Here is a 16,664-nt window from a genome sequence, read left to right as displayed (position 1 = left end):
ACATTAAGATAAATATCCATGAGAACCCCACGTGGGAAACTTGGAGAGAGACAAGTGGATTCCAAATAGTTAAAAGGTGAGAATTTAAAAAGTATATAAATTCGCAAAGTCAAGAGAGTGTAAAAGGTAAGATGTGAGCAAGTACCAGATAAACTACTATTAACAGAGGACAGTGCATCATCCTGACAAAAAGAAGCATATTAAGTATCGTTAAAAGACTATTTTTAAAAAAATTTATTTATTTGACAGAGAGAGAGAGAGAGAGAGCGCACAAGTAGGCAGAGAGGCAGGCAGAGAGAGAGGGAAGCAGGCTCCCTGCTGAACAGAGAGCCCGATGCAGGTCTCGATCCCAGGATCCTGAGATCATGACCTGAGCCAAAGGCAGAGGATTTAACCCACTGAGCCACCCAGGTGCCCCTAAAAGACTATTTTTAATCATTTGTTCAATCACACACTTTACAGTAAGAACTGGGCTTCTCCTTTGCAAGAAGCAAAGATCATGAATAGCATTTTGAAAATTCCCTTTAGTCTCAGGTTACATTTCAAAACATTCAGAATCCTGGTGCATATAATTAGCACATGTCCTCATGTGGCTATTTACCCATTGCTGAGCTCCCATTTTGCTGCGGGGGCTTGCTGGCTGGTGGATTGGCCGCTGAGACAGGGGGAGGAACTACCTGCTGCTGCCCGTGTCCTGAGGATCAGAAGAAAGACAATTTCAGTGCAAATAATGCAGGTTAAAAGATTTAAACTTAAGTAGAAGAAATACTCAGAGAACGTGTAAATTTTTTATTCTGTCAAAGACTCTCATGGGTCAGAATTCATGCTGGGGTATTCAACTGCGTGCTGTCAATCTGCTAGGGGTTCACTTCTGTTTTCATTATATAAAAGGTTGGCTCCATTTACCTTTCACCTGCTTATAATTGATGGCTTTCAGTTTTAATGAGGTTCTCTCCTAAAGCCTTGCCCATTTCTCCTGCATGAACCTGAAGTAAAGTCACTGGGCTGAATCTGTGACATTACCACTATTTCCATAGCAACAAATCGATGTCATCAACAGAACTGTGTTCACGGCAGGCTCTATCAGAAGAAAAAGCTGGGTGGTAAGAAAAACCTAAAAGCAGTTCAATTGTCTCTGAAGTGCTCCTGCTTCAAAGGAAAAGGAGACATTCAGAAAGGATTCTACCCTTTCCCTCCCAAACAAAGCAACCTTATTTTGCAACTGACAGTTGGTGGAAAATAAGAATTGTAAGAGCCTTAGGTACCGTGAAGTGCTAGGGAACTGTCACAGCAGGGAGAGATGAGATGGAGTTCAGAAGCAGGTGTGTCAAGGCAACGGGAAGATTAAAAGGAAAGGAGGGGAAAGGAACATGTCTCTCAAGCAGAAAATAAGAAATGCCATACCATGAGACTATTTATTTATTCCTCAACCCTTTCTACAAATGTTTAGGAGTTGAAGAATGTTAAAATTGCAAAATACACCTAATTAAAAAAAGAACAGGTTTATGGGATTTGATTTTTGCCTTTGTGAAGGCACTAAAAGTAGAAGTCAACCTAATCCAGGCGGCTCACCAAGAAAGATTTCCTAGAAAGTCCTACGAACAAAAATGGCGAGCCCTGCTGAAAAGGCTCCCTGCCTGCCACCTTGTCTCTCTGCCTTCTCCAACCACCAGGCTTATTCCTGCTGGTTTTCCCAAAGCCCTCACTCAAATGGGCCTATTATACACTGACTTCATTTCCTTCTGCCAATAGTTCTCTTAACTAGTACCACAAAATGAGAGTTAACTATGCCATTAGAGTGAAATAAATTTAGCATAAAATTAAAAAGGTTAAAATAGAATTGCTTATTCTTCAGTTCTTCCTATGGGGAGAAAAATTAAGACCTTAATTTTATTTTCTTTAATCCCCAATTTCACCCAACCCCCCTCCTACCTCCCTTCTGATCATCGGCAATTTGTTCTGGAGTTGAGTCTGTTTCCTGGCTTCTCTCTCTTTTTCCTTTGTTCATTTGTTTTCTTTCTTAAATTTCACGTATGAATGAAATCACAAGGTATTTGTCTTTCTTGGACTCATTTATTTCACTTAGCATAATACTCTCTAGTTTCATCCATGTTGTTGCAAATGGCAAAATTTCAATCTTTTTTTATGCTTGAATAATACTACATTGTACATATGTACCACATCTTCTTTATCCATTCATCTATCAAAGGGCACTTGGACAGCTTCTGTAATTTGGCTACTGTAAATAATGCGGCAATAAACATGAGCTGCATATATTGTTTTGAATTCAAGTTTTTGTATTTGGGGGCAAATACTAGTAATGTTATTACTGGATTCTAAGGTTGTCCTATTTTTAACTTTTTGGAGGAACCTCCATACTGTTTTCCACAGTGGCTATACCAGTTTGCATTCCCACCAAAGGGCAACCTCACCAACACTTGTTGTTTCTTGTGTGGTTGGTTTTTAGCCATTCTGACAGGTGTTAGGTGTGAGGGAGCTCTCACTGTAGTTTTGAACAGCATCTCCCTGATGCTGAGCGATGCTGAGCATCTTTCACTGCATCTGTTGGCCATCTCAAGATCTTCTTTGGAGATATGTCTGTTCATATCTTCTGCCCACTTTTTAACAGGGTTATTTTTGGAATATTGAATTGTATGTAACAGTTCTTTATATATTTTGGAGGCTAAGCCTTTATCAGATCTGTCATTTGCAAATACCTTCTCTCATTCTGTAGGTTGCCTTTTAGTTTTGTTGACTGTTTCCTCTGTTGTGCAGAAGCTTTTTATTTTGATGTAGTCCCAGTAGCTTATTTTTGCTTTTATTTCCCTTGCCTCAGGAGATGTATCTAGAAAGATGCTGCTATGACTGATGTCAGAGAAATTACTGTCTCTGCTGTCTCCTAGGATTTTTATGGTTTCAGGTCTCACATTTAGGTCTTCAATCAATTTTGAGTTTATTTTTGTGTATGCTATAAGAAAGTTGTCCAGTTTCATTCTTTTGCATGGAGCTGCCCAGTTTCCCCAACACCATTTGTTGAAGAGACTGTCTTTTTCCCATTGTATATTCTTTCCTCCTTTGTTAAAGATTAATTGATCATATAATTGTGGGTTTATTCCTGGGTTTTCTGTTTTCTTCCATTGATCTGTGTGTTTATTTTTGTGCCACTACCATACTGCCTTGATTACTATGATCTGTACTACAAACTGAAGTCTGGAGTTACTGGTACTTCCAGTTTTTTCTTTTTCAAGATTGCTCTAGTTATACAGGGTCTTTTGTAAATATTCCATACAAATTTTAGGATTATCTGTTCTAGCTCTCTGGAAAATGCTGTTGATATTTTTAAAAATTAATTAATTAATTTGAGAGAAAGCAAGCAAGGATGCACACAAGTAGGAGGGGCAGAGGGAGGAGAGAGAATCTCAAGCAGATTCCACAGTAAGTGTGGAGCCCAACATGGGGCTCAATCCCAGGACCCTGGGATCAAGACCTGAGCTAAAGGCAGACACTTAACTGACTGAGTCACCCAGGCACCCAACATCTTGAAATTTTAAAGTAAACCTTTTCTTAAACCAGTAGGGAAAAACTGAGTTGCTCAGTAAACAGTAATGGAGCTAAGTAACTGGAAAAGAAAAATAAAACTATTCTTTTTTTTTTAAATTTATTTATTTGACAGAGAGAGATCACAAGTAGGCAGAGAGGCAGGCAGAAAGAGGAGGAAGCAGGCTCCCTGCTGAGCAGAGAGCCCGATGCGAGGCTCGATCCCAGGACCCTGAGATCATGACTTGAGCCGAAAGCAGAGGCTTAACCCACTGAGCCACCCAGGCGCCCCGAAAAATAAAACTATTCTTAACGTGCTTCATGAAATATATTCAAAAGATCCAAAAGATTTCAACATTTAAAGATGAGGCCATAAAAATACACAAACCCCACTCCACCCTACTTCCATGGTCTTCAATGTATCTAAGGTCCCATCCTCATTACCATTCCTGCTTTATCAAGTGTCTCCCTGAAGAGGACATGGTCACAGGACAGTGCTGATCTCTTAACATTTAATTTCTTTAAAAACATAACTAACCTTTATGAGGTACCTAGAGTAATCAAATTACAGTGACAGAAAAAACAGTTGATTACTAGGAACCAGAAGGAGTAGGGAATGGAAAGTTATGGTTTAATGGATGGAGAGTTTGAGACAATGACTGAGAAAGTTCTGTACAAGTGCCTGGCTGGCCTTGCCAGTGGAGCACACTACTCTTGATCTCAGGGTTCTGAGTTCAGGTTGCACACTGGGTGTAGAGATTACTTATAAATAAAATCTTCAAACAAAGTTCAGGAGATGGATGGCATTGATAGTTATACAACAACGTGAATGTACTTAATGCCATCAAACTACACACTTAAAAATTATTAAGATGTAAATTCAGTTGAGTATTTTATCACAATTTTCAGTAACATAACTTGACTATTTACCTGTTCTAGGTTGAATATTTTTTGACATTTTAACGTGAGTTAAAATGAATGTATTATAATTTCTTTTTTTTTTTTGGTGTTGGGGATTTTTAATTAAAAAGCAAACAACAGGGGCGCCTGGGTGGCTCAGTGGGTTAAGCCGCTGCCTTCGGCTCGGGTCATGATCTCAGAGTCCTGGATCGAGTCCCGCATCGGGCTCTCTGCTCAGCGGGGAGCCTGCTTCCCTCTCTCTCTCTCTGCCTGCCTCTCCATCTACTTGTGATTTCTCTCTGTCAAATAAATAAAAATAAATAAATAAATTAAAAAAAAAAAAAAAAAAAAAAGCAAACAACAGGGGCACCTGGGTGGCTCAGTGGGTTAAAGCCTCTGCCTTCAGCTCAGGTCATGATTCCAGGATCCTGGGATTGAGCCCTGCATTGAGCTCTCTGCTCAGCAGGGAGCCTGCGTCCCTCTCTCTCTTGCCGGCCTTTCTGTCTACTTGTGATCTCTGTCAAATAAATAAATTAAAAAAAAAAACCTTAAAAAAAAAAAGCAAACAACACTACACAAAATACTGTTCATTACTTTACAACTAAACTAGCATAATGGCTACTGGAGAAATATCTGTAAAGTACAAGGAAGGGCTCAGCTGGTCTTTGTTCAGAAACTCCAGGCTGAACACATAAAAATCCTAATTACTCATGTTTAAATGTCTGCCAGTCTACACGTAGGTAACTAAAAATAATAAATTAATTATATATATATATACATACATATACATGTATATGTATGTATATATATTCCATTTGCAGTTGCTAAAAATCTGTCAATCTTTTCTCTCCCAACCCCATTTTTACCATATGCCTTATACACACTTCTTTCAAATACCAGCTTGGTATATAAGTTGTTCACCCTCATTCCCAATAAGGATAAGAAAAAATACAGAGAAATTCAAACTACATAGCCAGACAACTTACCTAAATATAAAATATTTCCAAACAGTTGAAATAAGGGGAAAAACACGTGTCTAAAGAACAAAGTATTCTATTTAAACATTTTGGAGGGGCGCCTGGGTGCTATGGTCCATTACGTCTCACTTCTTCGTTTTGGGTCAGGTCATTATATGAAGCCCTCCACCAGGCTCAGTCAGCACTGGGTGTGAAGCTGCTTAAGATTCTCTCTCCATGGGGCGCCTTCCTCTGCCTTCTGCTCAGGTCATGATCCCAGGGTCCTGGGATCAAGCCCCACATTGGGCTCTCTGCTCAGCGGGGATCCTGCTTCCCCCTCCTCCTCTGCTTGCCTCTCTGCCTACTTATGATCTCTCTCTCTCTGTCAAATAAATAAATAAAATCTTTTTTTAAAAAAAAAGATTTATTTATTTGACCGACAGAGATCACAGGTAGGCAGAAAGGCAGGCAGAAAGAGGGGAAGGGAAGCAGGCTTGATGCAGGGCTCGATCCCAGGACCCTGGGATCATGACCTGAGCTGAAGGCAGAGGCTTTAACCCACTGAGCCACCCAGGTGCCCCAAATAAATAAAATCTTAAAAGAAAAAAAAAAAAAAAAAGATTCTCTTTCCGTCACCCCCTGCCTCTTCCTCCAAAATAATAATAATATCTTTAAAAACCTAGAGTATCAATCAGGCTTTTAGTTTGTGTTTAAAAGCCATCGTTTAAAGGTAATCATCAGGAGGTGCCTGGGTGGGGAGCCTGCATCTCTCTCTTTCGCCCTACCCCACTCCTCTCCCTGTTCGTGCTCTCTAAAATAAAATAATAAAACCTTTGAAAATTTTGGAATATTTTGATTTGGGACAAGTGCAATTAACTGCTAGCTTTAATGCTAGTTAAAGCAAAATCTCATCTGTAGTGAGGCGAAGAACTGAAGCCCAAATCCCTGTTCCATTACAGCTCTCTGGTGAGGACAAGGGACTTCAGTTGAGAAGTTTATTCCTTAGGAACGAAGTGTTGTTTATTTACCAGGAAAAAAAAAAATAGAAAAGAAAAGAAAACAAAAAAAGTTGGGGCAAGAGTGATGAAAAGCTTTACACAAAAGCAGTACAATGGTAACTCCCTTTGGTAAAAAGTGTAAGAAATGTCTTGTACGTCTGTTCACAGGTACTAACTCTGAGCCACACAGAACTGTGGTGCACAAGAAGCTGGAACAGTTCTGCTAGCACAACAAAGCGCATTTCTTTCTTTTTCTTTTTTTAAAGTAACCTCTAGACCCAACTTGGGGCTCAAACTCAGGACCCCAAAATCAAGAGCTGTATGTTCTATCAACTGAGCCAGCCAGGGATCCTTAAAGTGTATTTCTTTCTTTTTTAGAAGATTTTATTTATTTGAGAGAGAGAGAGAGAGAGAGACAGAGACAGAGAGAGAGCAGGAGCGGGAGGGAGAGGGAGAAGCAGGCTCTGCGCTGAGCGGGGAGCCTGATGTGGGGCTCGATCCCAGAATCCTGGGATCACGACCTTAGCCAAAGGCAGCCGCATAACTGATTGAGCACCCAGGTGCCCTAACGCTTATTTCTTTTAATAAAAAATTGACAGTATGTATATTTTTTATACTAAGGTAGATTAGTAAGGAAGCAGGTAGAAAACAATTTCAGGGTAGCTAAAAAGAATGGCTGATTTGAACTTGCTGATAGGTTGAGAAGCAGAGGAGAGTAAAGGGTGGCCAGCAAGGAATTCATCTGAAATCACATCCACAGGTGATCAATCCCAAAGCCAACATGCATGTCCCCAAAAAATCCAACAGGTGATTTATGTGTTGTAATTTCTTAGCAGTACATAATACAGTCTAATACATAGCACAGTCTATTACATAGCACAGTATTCTCAGACTCGATGAAGGATATAGCATATTTAATAAGAAATCAATTAGGCCTTATAACAGATATATTAATAACACCTACCAATCTTTGAGTACTTACTATGCACCAGGTACGAGGTTAAGTGGATTATCCCATTTAATCTTTAGGCCTATGACAAAGATGGTGTTATTATGTTCATTTCACAGATGAGAAAACTGGGTTAAAGAGGTCAAGTAACTTGCCCAAAGTCATACACAGCTGGAGGAGGCAGAACCTAGTCTTTTTTATTTTTTAAACTGGGTTTCTTTTTTGTGTGTGTTTAATATTTATTTATTTGACAGACAGAAATCACAAGTAGGCAGAGAGGCAGGCAAAGAGAGAGAGGGGGAAGCAGGCTCCCCGCCGAGCAGAGAGCTCGATCGGGGCTCAATCCCAGGACCCTGAGATCATGACCTGAGCCAAAGGCAGGGCTTAACCCACTGAGCCACCTAGGTGTCCTCCAAACCTAGTCTTTTTTTTTTTTTTTAATTTAAGATTTTATTTATTCATTTGACAGAGACACAGTGAGAGATGGAACACAAGCAGGGGGAGTGGGAGAGGGAGTAGGCTTCCTGCCGAGCAGGGAGCCTGATGCGGGGCTTGATCCCAGAACGCTGGGATCATGGCCTGAGCTGAAGGCAGATGTTTAATGACTGAGCCACCCAGGCACCGCCCCCAGAACCTAGTCTTAACCAGGTTTGTCTAAAATAGATCCATCCAGTTCACCACCATCTAGTTAATTTTTAACTGTAAGCAACTAATTCTGGCAGACAAAACTCTAGTTACACAGAACATAACTAGTAACCATGATACACAGCAGTCAGGAAAAGTTACTAAGTCATTCATTTATTAGAGCAATCCTTAACTCCTGCTATTGGACCACACCTGCAAAGCTGACACAGGAGGTAAGATAGCACTGAAACCAAATGGACAACGGAAGTCCTAGTGCATTCTAAATAGCAACAATTGCCTTTCAATTTAATGCACTGCAACACAGCTGCTGATCACAAAACCTGAAATTACTCTACAGCGAAATGAAAATCTTTCTAAAAACTAAAATTATATCCCAAAGCAGCAATGCAGAGAATCAACTAATGCTAATCTGTTTTGTGCCACCTGCAAATGAAACCATTTCAAGTAAAATGAATCAAGGTGATAATTTTAAGACTCTTTTGCTCTATGTCTCCGAACCAGGGGGAAATAGGACATTTAAAAGCAGACTCTAAGGGCGCCTGGGTAGCTCAGTCGGTTGAGTGTATGACTATTTCAGCTAGGGTCATGATCTCAGGTTGGTGAGATGGAGCTCTGCATCAGGCTCCCCACTCAGTGCGGCGTCTGCTTCCCTTCTCCTTCTGCCCCTCATTGTGCTTTTTCAAACAAATAAATAAATATTCTTTGGGAGAAAAAAGCATACTCTGGCTTCTCAAGTTATCTGCAGTCGCACTTACCATTTCTACTATCAGTATAATGGTTAAGTGAGGCTGGCTCAGTCAGCGGAGCATGCCACTCTTGATCTCAGAGTTGTGAGCTCAATCCCCATATTGGGGTATAGAGATCACTTCAAAGAAATTTCAAAATATAGGGACACCTGGGTGGCTCAGTTGGTTAAGCATCCGCCTTCAGCTTGGGTCATGATCCCAGGGTCCTGGAGTTGAGTCCCAAGTCCCTGCTCACCTGCTCACTGGGGAGCCTGCTTTCTCCCTCTGCCTGCCACTCTCCCTGCTTGTGCTCACACTATCTCCATCTCGCTGACAAATAAATAAAATCTTCTAAAAAATTAAAAAAATATATTCTTAATTAAAAAAAAAATATATATATATATATGGGCTCCTGGGTGTCTTAGTTGGTTAAGCTGGGTGCCATTGGCTTGGGTTATGATCTCAGTGTCCTGAGATCAAGCCCCACATTAAGCTCCTTGCTCAGTGGGAAGTCTGCTTCTCCCTCTCCCTCTGCTGCTCTGTTTGTGCTCTCCTGCTCGTGTGCACTCTCTCTCAAATAAATAAAATCTTTAAAAAAATTACACACACACACGCACACATATACATAAAATATGGTAAGTGAGCCACCAGCTGAGAAAAATTAGCTAACAGATGTGCGGTATACAGAGTAACAAAAACTTAATTTCTTACAAGCAAGTACTTTCTCAACAACAACTAAAATAAAATAAATAAATAAATAAATAAATAAATGCTCAATAATTAAAAATCCCCTTTGGGGGGAAAAAAACATTTGATAAAATTAAAAAAAATAATCCCCCTTGGCAGAAAGGGATCAAAATCAGGCTGAAAAAATTTCCAACTAACACCTTTCAATAATGAAAAATACTTTAAACTAAATATTGCTTGAGAATTAATGTCTAAGTAAAATATTGCTGGAAATAGTATAGACACAGAGCAATGCTATACATAATGACAAAAACATAGTGGTAGATACAGAAGTTTAAAATCCTCCAGTCCAGTATCATATGAAACATGAAGTGTGTTTTGAAGTTTTATTTCTCACATTTGGAAAATTCTGTAAGTATCTGCATTTAACGTGGTACTCTGCCAAATAATTTCAGTGCACATTTTGGAATTCCTCTGCCTATTTCCAGGGCTGGGTTTAGCCAATTTTACCACTCACCTGATATGTCACAGGTTCTGGGTTAAGTGCTGGGAGGATACAAATCTAACTTTATTTCTCTCCTCACTAATAACAGTTTCTTTGCCTTCACAATAGACAATTAGAAACCATTTCTGTGAAATACACCATAAGGTAATAGCCACTGTAACAAAGCTATTTCCATGATGACCCAAGTAACAAAGTGTTATTGATCTGGTTACAATGAAATTCAATAGCAAATAATCCTGAACAGTAAAATCTTCTCTCATCCCTCTGCACTTTAATAGACCCTGAAGAAAGGGCAGAGTGAGTGGAATGGAGTATGGGGACAAAGGAGTTTTTTTCCCTGGTTCTATGGTTCTGACCCCAAGCGATAATTACCTTCAACCCTTTCAATTCCAACTTTATCTCAAATACTTTTGCACCTGAAACACAAAATGTCCAAAGCAACCACTCAAATACAACATAAAAACATCAGAAATCTGGCCAAAGGTGATAAAGTTGAGCACAATCATCTCTCTCTCAACCCTACTGCATCCAAAGATTTCAGAGATGTTAACCATTGCTTTGTCCTGAAGGCTGAGAAGATAACCAATGTGCCCCCTGTACAAAAATTTATTACAGCAAAACAAATGTAATGTTCTAACTTAAGATTTTAGAATTTTACCTAAATAGGTCCAGCTTTCCCTCTCCAATTTAAGCATCAAATTACTATGTTTTGTGTACATAAACATTAAAATCCAAAAGGTTCCATTTCCGGAGGAAGAATGATGACCAAGTTTTCCCACTTCTAAAAATCATATAGAGCAATAAGAATGACTATCCACTTTGGACACAAATGTCCCACATAGAGCTGACATGTTCAGTGAATTGAGGGGGCAGAGAAAACCCACAAATTCCAAATGACGTGACAAGTGAAGTGCAAAACACCACAAACCGAGAAACCAATTATAAGACAGAAGTGACATGGGAAATTTAAATATAAAAGTGAAATCATGTAAGTACTAGAATAAAACATGGGTGAATGCCCTAACAACTTTAGAGTAAGGAAGACTTTCCTAATAATGGCTCAAAACTCCAAAATCATTAAAAAAAAAAAAATTGGAAAATCCAACTTCAAAAAAACAGCAACAAAAAAACTGCTGCATAGCAAGAGGCCACCATAAGCAATGTAAAAAAGCCTTCACAACTCAGAGACAAAGGACTACTAATGTCCCTACTCTTTAGAGAACTCTCAAAGATGGAGACGAAAAAGACAACTCAAAATAAAAATGGAGAATACAACAGTTCACAGAGAATAAAAAACTCTCAAACAACTTAAAACATTGCTCATAAGACAAATGAAACACTACACTGAGATCCCAGTTTTCACCTAGGAGATTGGTAAAAATTCCAAAGATTAATAACATACTCTTGTTGGCACAGCTGTGAAGAAGCCAGTATTTTCAGGCACTCGGGTGGGAGTGCAGAATGTCACCATGCTACAGAGGGGAACCCAACCATATCCACCTACCACTGTTGCATCTATCCGTTGATCCAACAACCTTACTTCTGGCAGTCAAACCACCTCAGCCCACATACCTGCACATATATAAAGCTATTCCCTACAGTACTGTTTTGACTGTTACAGCGAATCACCCAAGGGTCATCAACCTGAGGCTAGTTAAATTATGGACCAGTCACACAACAGAACACCCTGTAATTGTTTGTTTTTGTTTTTAAAGATTTTATTTATTTGACAGAGAGAGAGAAATCACAAATAGGCAGAGAGGCAGGCAGAGAGAGAGAGGGGAGGAAGCAGGCGGAGCAAGAGCCCGACGTGGGGCTCAATCCCAGGACTCTGGGATCATGACCTGAGCCGAAGGCAGAGGCTTTAACCCACTGAGCCACCCGGGCGCCCTGTTTTTGTTCTTGTTTTTTTTTTTTTTTTTTTTTAAAGATTTTATATATTTAATTTGATAGAGAAAGAGACCGTGAGAATACAAGCGAAGGGAGTTAAGAGGGAGAAGCAGGCTCCCCACTGAGCAGGGAGCCCAACACAGGGCTCAATCCCAGGACCCTGGGATCATAACCTGAGCCAAAGGCAGACACTTAATGACTGAGCCATCCAGCCACCCCTGTGTCAGAAATTCTTTTCCAAATATTCATTGATTACCATCATCTCTTCAGATTTAGTTAAAAAAATTAATAACAAAAAACAAATAATCCAATTTAAAATGGTCAGAAGACATGAACAGTCATTTTTTCAAAGAAGAGATACAGAGAGCAGAAACACACGAAAGGATATTCAACATCACTCGTCATTCAGGAAATGCAAATTGTAACTATAATGAGATACAACTTCACACCAGTCAGAATGGCTAAAATAAAAAACACAAGAAACAACAAGTGTCGCGAGAATGTAGAGAAAAAGGAATCCTTGTGCACTGTTGGTGGGAAGGCAACTGGTGCAGCCACTCTGGACAACAGCATGGAGGTTCCTCAAAAAACGAACCACCAGGACATACACAGGGAAAGGAGAGCTAGGAGGTGACCAAAGCCACATAATGTCAGTAGTTCATTGGTCTGCCCTTGCCAAATGGATCATGTGGAAGGTGACTGGAAGGGCAATGCAAAAAAATAGCTAAAGTGAGAGTGATCAGGCTTATTCTGGATCTCTATTTATTAATTATTATTAATATAAAGTATTGTTAATTATTATTTTATTACTTATTAAATTAATAATTATTTTAATAGGTGAAAAGCCTACTTTGTTCATGATGCTCTTCAGCTGTGCATAGTTGGGGATGCTGGGCTTCTCAAAGCTATACCTGTCTCATGAATAAAGCACATGAAACATGAATGGGCCAAAGTCATTTTCAAAGTTGGATAAATCATAGGTCCAGTGACTGGAAAACCCCGTGCAGGAAGCTATCTGGAAAACCCAGTCAGCTTGGAAACCACCTGCCTAACCAAAAATCTGGAAGAACAGCACAGTGAAGAAGGATTAGAAGGAGCCAAAGGGAAAGATGGATATTTACTTTATGGAAAAAGACATTTTTCTAAGTTTCAATGCAAAAATGTTCAATTTATCTTCTAGTATTTATGGAACAGCTAAAAGTAAATGAACGAAAGGTTTTGTTAAAATTTTTTTTTAAAGATTTTATTTTTTTATTTGACAGACAGAGATCACAAGTAGGCTGAAAGGCAGGCAGAGAGAGAGAGAGAGAGAGGAAGAAGCAGGCTCCCCACTGAGCAGAGAGCCCGATGTGGGGCTCAATCCCAGGACTCTGAGATCATGACCTGAGCCGAAGGCAGAGGCTTTAACCCACTGAGCCACCCAGGCGCCCCTTGTTAAAATTTTTCATAAAAGTTTAAGGTCATGTTTTAAATTTCCTTTTCACTGGATATACTTTTCTCTTACAGTAAGTGTGCCTAGTGATCCCCTGCATTGTTTTGTAAACTCACTGTTTTAGAAGGTGTCATCTTTTCTCATTCAAAGGATTCTTGAATTTATCTTAGAATCTTTATTTGGGAAAGAGAAAACCTTTTGATATCATAAAACAGATAAAACCACATTAAGTGAGTTATTATTTTTGATGGTATATACTTGAAGTTAATTTAAAATTTTTTGAAGTTAATTTACATTTTTTTCTTTGATTTAACTAATTACAAGTAGAAATAATCAATAGTCTGATTGGGGGCAGACTTTATCAGATTAAAGTCTCCATTAATACAAATGTTTACACATAGAAAAGGAAAAAAGAAAGAATAGAGATACCATATGATCCAGTAATTCCACTACTGGATATTTACTCCAAGAAAATACTAATTTGAAAAGATATATGCATGCCGATGCTTAGTGTAGCATTATTTACAAAAGTCAAATTATGGAAGCAATCCAAGTCTCCACTGATAGAGGAATGGATAAAGAAAATGTGGCACTGGGCACCTGGGTGGCTTAGATGGCTAAACATCTGCCTTTGGCTTAGGTCATGATCTCCAGGTCCTGGGATCGAGCCCCACGTCAGGCTCCCAGCTCAGCGGGGAGTCTGCTTCTCCCTCTCCTTCTCCCTCTGCTTGCGCTCTTTGTTTCTTTCTCTCAAATAAAGAAATAAAAATCTTAAAAAAGAAAGAAAGAAAGAAAGAAAGAAAGAAAGAAAGAAAGAAAGAAAGAAAATGTGGCATTATTCAGCTACACACAAAAATCCTGCCATCTGCAACAACATGGATTGAGTTAGACAATCTAATGCTAAGTGAAATTAGTCAGAGAAAGGCAAGTATCATATCACAGGATGTCACTCATATGGGGAATTTAAGAAACAAAACACATGAATAAAGAAAAAAAGGGACAAACCAAAAAACAGACTCTTAACTATGGAGAACAAACTGACGGTTACCACAAGGGAGGGTGGGTAGGTGGGGGAAATAGGTAATGGGGACTAAGAGTACACTTATCATGATAAGCACTGAAAAATGTACAGAATTGCTGAATCACTATATTATACACCTGAAACTAATAAAACACTGCGGGTGAACTATACTGGAATTAAAAAATTTTTTAAATTAACTGAAAATTACAATGACTGAGGAAAAAGAACATACCAAACAGGATTAATAGCAGATGAAACAAGATTAGTAAAGGGATCAGTGAATCTGAATGCCCAGCAATAAAACTATGCAAAATGAAAAAGAAGAAAAAAACAAAACAAACAAACAAAAACCCAGCACCCATGAACTATAAGCCAACTTCAAGCAGCATATATATAAAAAATTGGAGACTCAAAGGATGGGGAAGACATTTAAGAAATAATGGCCAAAAATCTTCCAAATTTGATGAAAATTATACATGTAGAGGTCCTAAAAGTTCCATGAACATCAAGACAAAAGACACAAAGAAAATGACACCAAGGTATATCACAATCAAACTGCTCAAAACTAATGACAGAAAATTGTAAAATGGTCAGCGAAAAAGTCATGTTAAGAACAGAGACAAAGATAGAGATGATCACAGACTTCTCGTGGTACCGGTAACATGAAAGCAAGAGGACATCTTCAAAATACACAGAAAGAAAAATCTAGGGGCACCTGGGTGACTCAGTTGGTTAAGCAGCCAGTTAAGTGCTGCCTTTTGATTGACTCAGGTCATAATCTCAGGGTCCCGGGACTGAGCCCCTCATTGGGCTCCGCAGTCAGCAGGGAATCTGCTTCAGGACTCTCTCTCCCTCTGTCCCCATGCCTCTAAAATAAATAAATCAATCTAAGGAAGAAAGAAAGAAAGCAAGGGAGGGAGGGAAGGAGAGAGGGAGGATAAATCTACCTGGAATTCTATGCCTAGCAAAAATGTCTTTCAGAGTCAAAGGTGAAATATTTTTCAGACCTAAAAAAGCTGAAAGAATTCATCACTTGCAGATCTCCACTACAATAAAGTCTAAATAACAGTGGAAGATATCAATCCATACAACAGAAATGGCAACTACATAAGTATATAAGATATTATTAAGTAAATCTCTTTAAAAGATAACTAATTAAACTAAAACAATAACAATGTACCAAGAGGCTTATAACATAGGTAAGATGTGTGACAAGCATAGCACAAGACCTGGGAGGGAAGAGAAAAAAGTAAGATTCTTACACTGTATGTGAAGTGGTATAGCATCACTCAAAGACAGACCCTGATAAGTTAAAGTGCATATTATAAACCTTAAACAAACCACTAAAAAGAGCAAAGTACAGACAACAGTAAATAAGTCCACAAAGGAAATAAAAGCAATCACAAAAAATATTCAACCCAAAAGAAGGCAGAAAAGGGGGATAAATAAAAAACAAATAGCAAGATGTCAGACTTAAACTAACCATACCAATAACTATATTAAATATAAATGGTCTAAACACCCAGTTAAAATGTAGAAATTATCAAACTGGATAAAAGAGCAAAACCCACTTATACTCTGCTTATAAGAAATACAGTTAATATAGGTGAACAGTTAAAGGATGGAAAGAGATATACCAAGCTAAACTAATTAAAAGAAATTAATTAAAAATTAGTTAAACTAATTAAAATAAAAATTAAAAAAGTTATATGTATATACTTTTTCAAACCTGATTCTCTAGGATTTTTATTATCAAAAACAAAGTGCTTATATTAATAGCAGACAAAGATTTCAAAGCACAGAATTTTGTTAATGATAACGTCATTTCATAATGATAAAGAAGTCAGTTCATAAAAAAACATAATAATCCTAAATGTTTAATGCACTTACTAACAGAATTTCAGAATATATGAAGCAAAACCTAATACAACCTCAAGGAAAAAAATAGAGAAATCCACAGTTATAGTCAGAGATTCCAAATCCCTTTCAATAACTGATAGAACAAGTCAATAGAAAATCAGTACTTGAACAACTACAATCAACCAACTTGACTTAACTGACATTTATTTATTTTATAGGACACTGTGTCCAACAACAGAAACAAATTCTTCTCAAGTACATACAAAATTTACCACAAGAGATCACAACTTGGAACAATAAAATAACAGAATTCAGGTCACATAACATATGGTACTTACCCATAGTTGAACTAAATTATCAATAATAGAAAGATCTCTGGAAAAATCTTTAAATACTTGAAAACAAATATACATAAAAGTAATATAATGTTAAAGAAGAAATTAAAAGGGAAATTAGAAAGTATTTTTTTTTAAAGATTTTATTTATTAATTTGACAGAGAGAAATCACAAGTAGACAGAGAGGCAGCCAGAGAGAGAGAGAGGGAAGCAGGCTCTCTGC

General features: G+C 38.3%; 1 protein-coding gene and 1 pseudogene across 1 annotated transcript in view; one reads left to right on the top strand and one right to left on the bottom strand.

The window, feature by feature from the left end:
* RPA1 (replication protein A1) overlaps positions 1-16,664 on the bottom strand; it is a 77,634-nt gene that overhangs the window by 22,091 nt on the left and 38,879 nt on the right. The window contains exon 6 of the mRNA XM_059378826.1: positions 602-694. Coding sequence (XP_059234809.1) covers positions 602-694 — 93 coding nt within the window. The remainder of the gene's footprint in view (positions 1-601; positions 695-16,664) is intronic.
* On the top strand, positions 12,440-13,270 carry LOC132004166 (small ribosomal subunit protein uS17m-like; annotated as a pseudogene).

Source organism: Mustela nigripes, chromosome 16 (assembly GCF_022355385.1).
Source record: "Mustela nigripes isolate SB6536 chromosome 16, MUSNIG.SB6536, whole genome shotgun sequence".
Lineage (NCBI taxonomy): Eukaryota > Metazoa > Chordata > Mammalia > Carnivora > Mustelidae > Mustela > Mustela nigripes.
The sequence above is the reverse complement of the archived record's forward strand: the minus strand, read 5'-3'. Positions and strand labels throughout refer to the sequence as shown.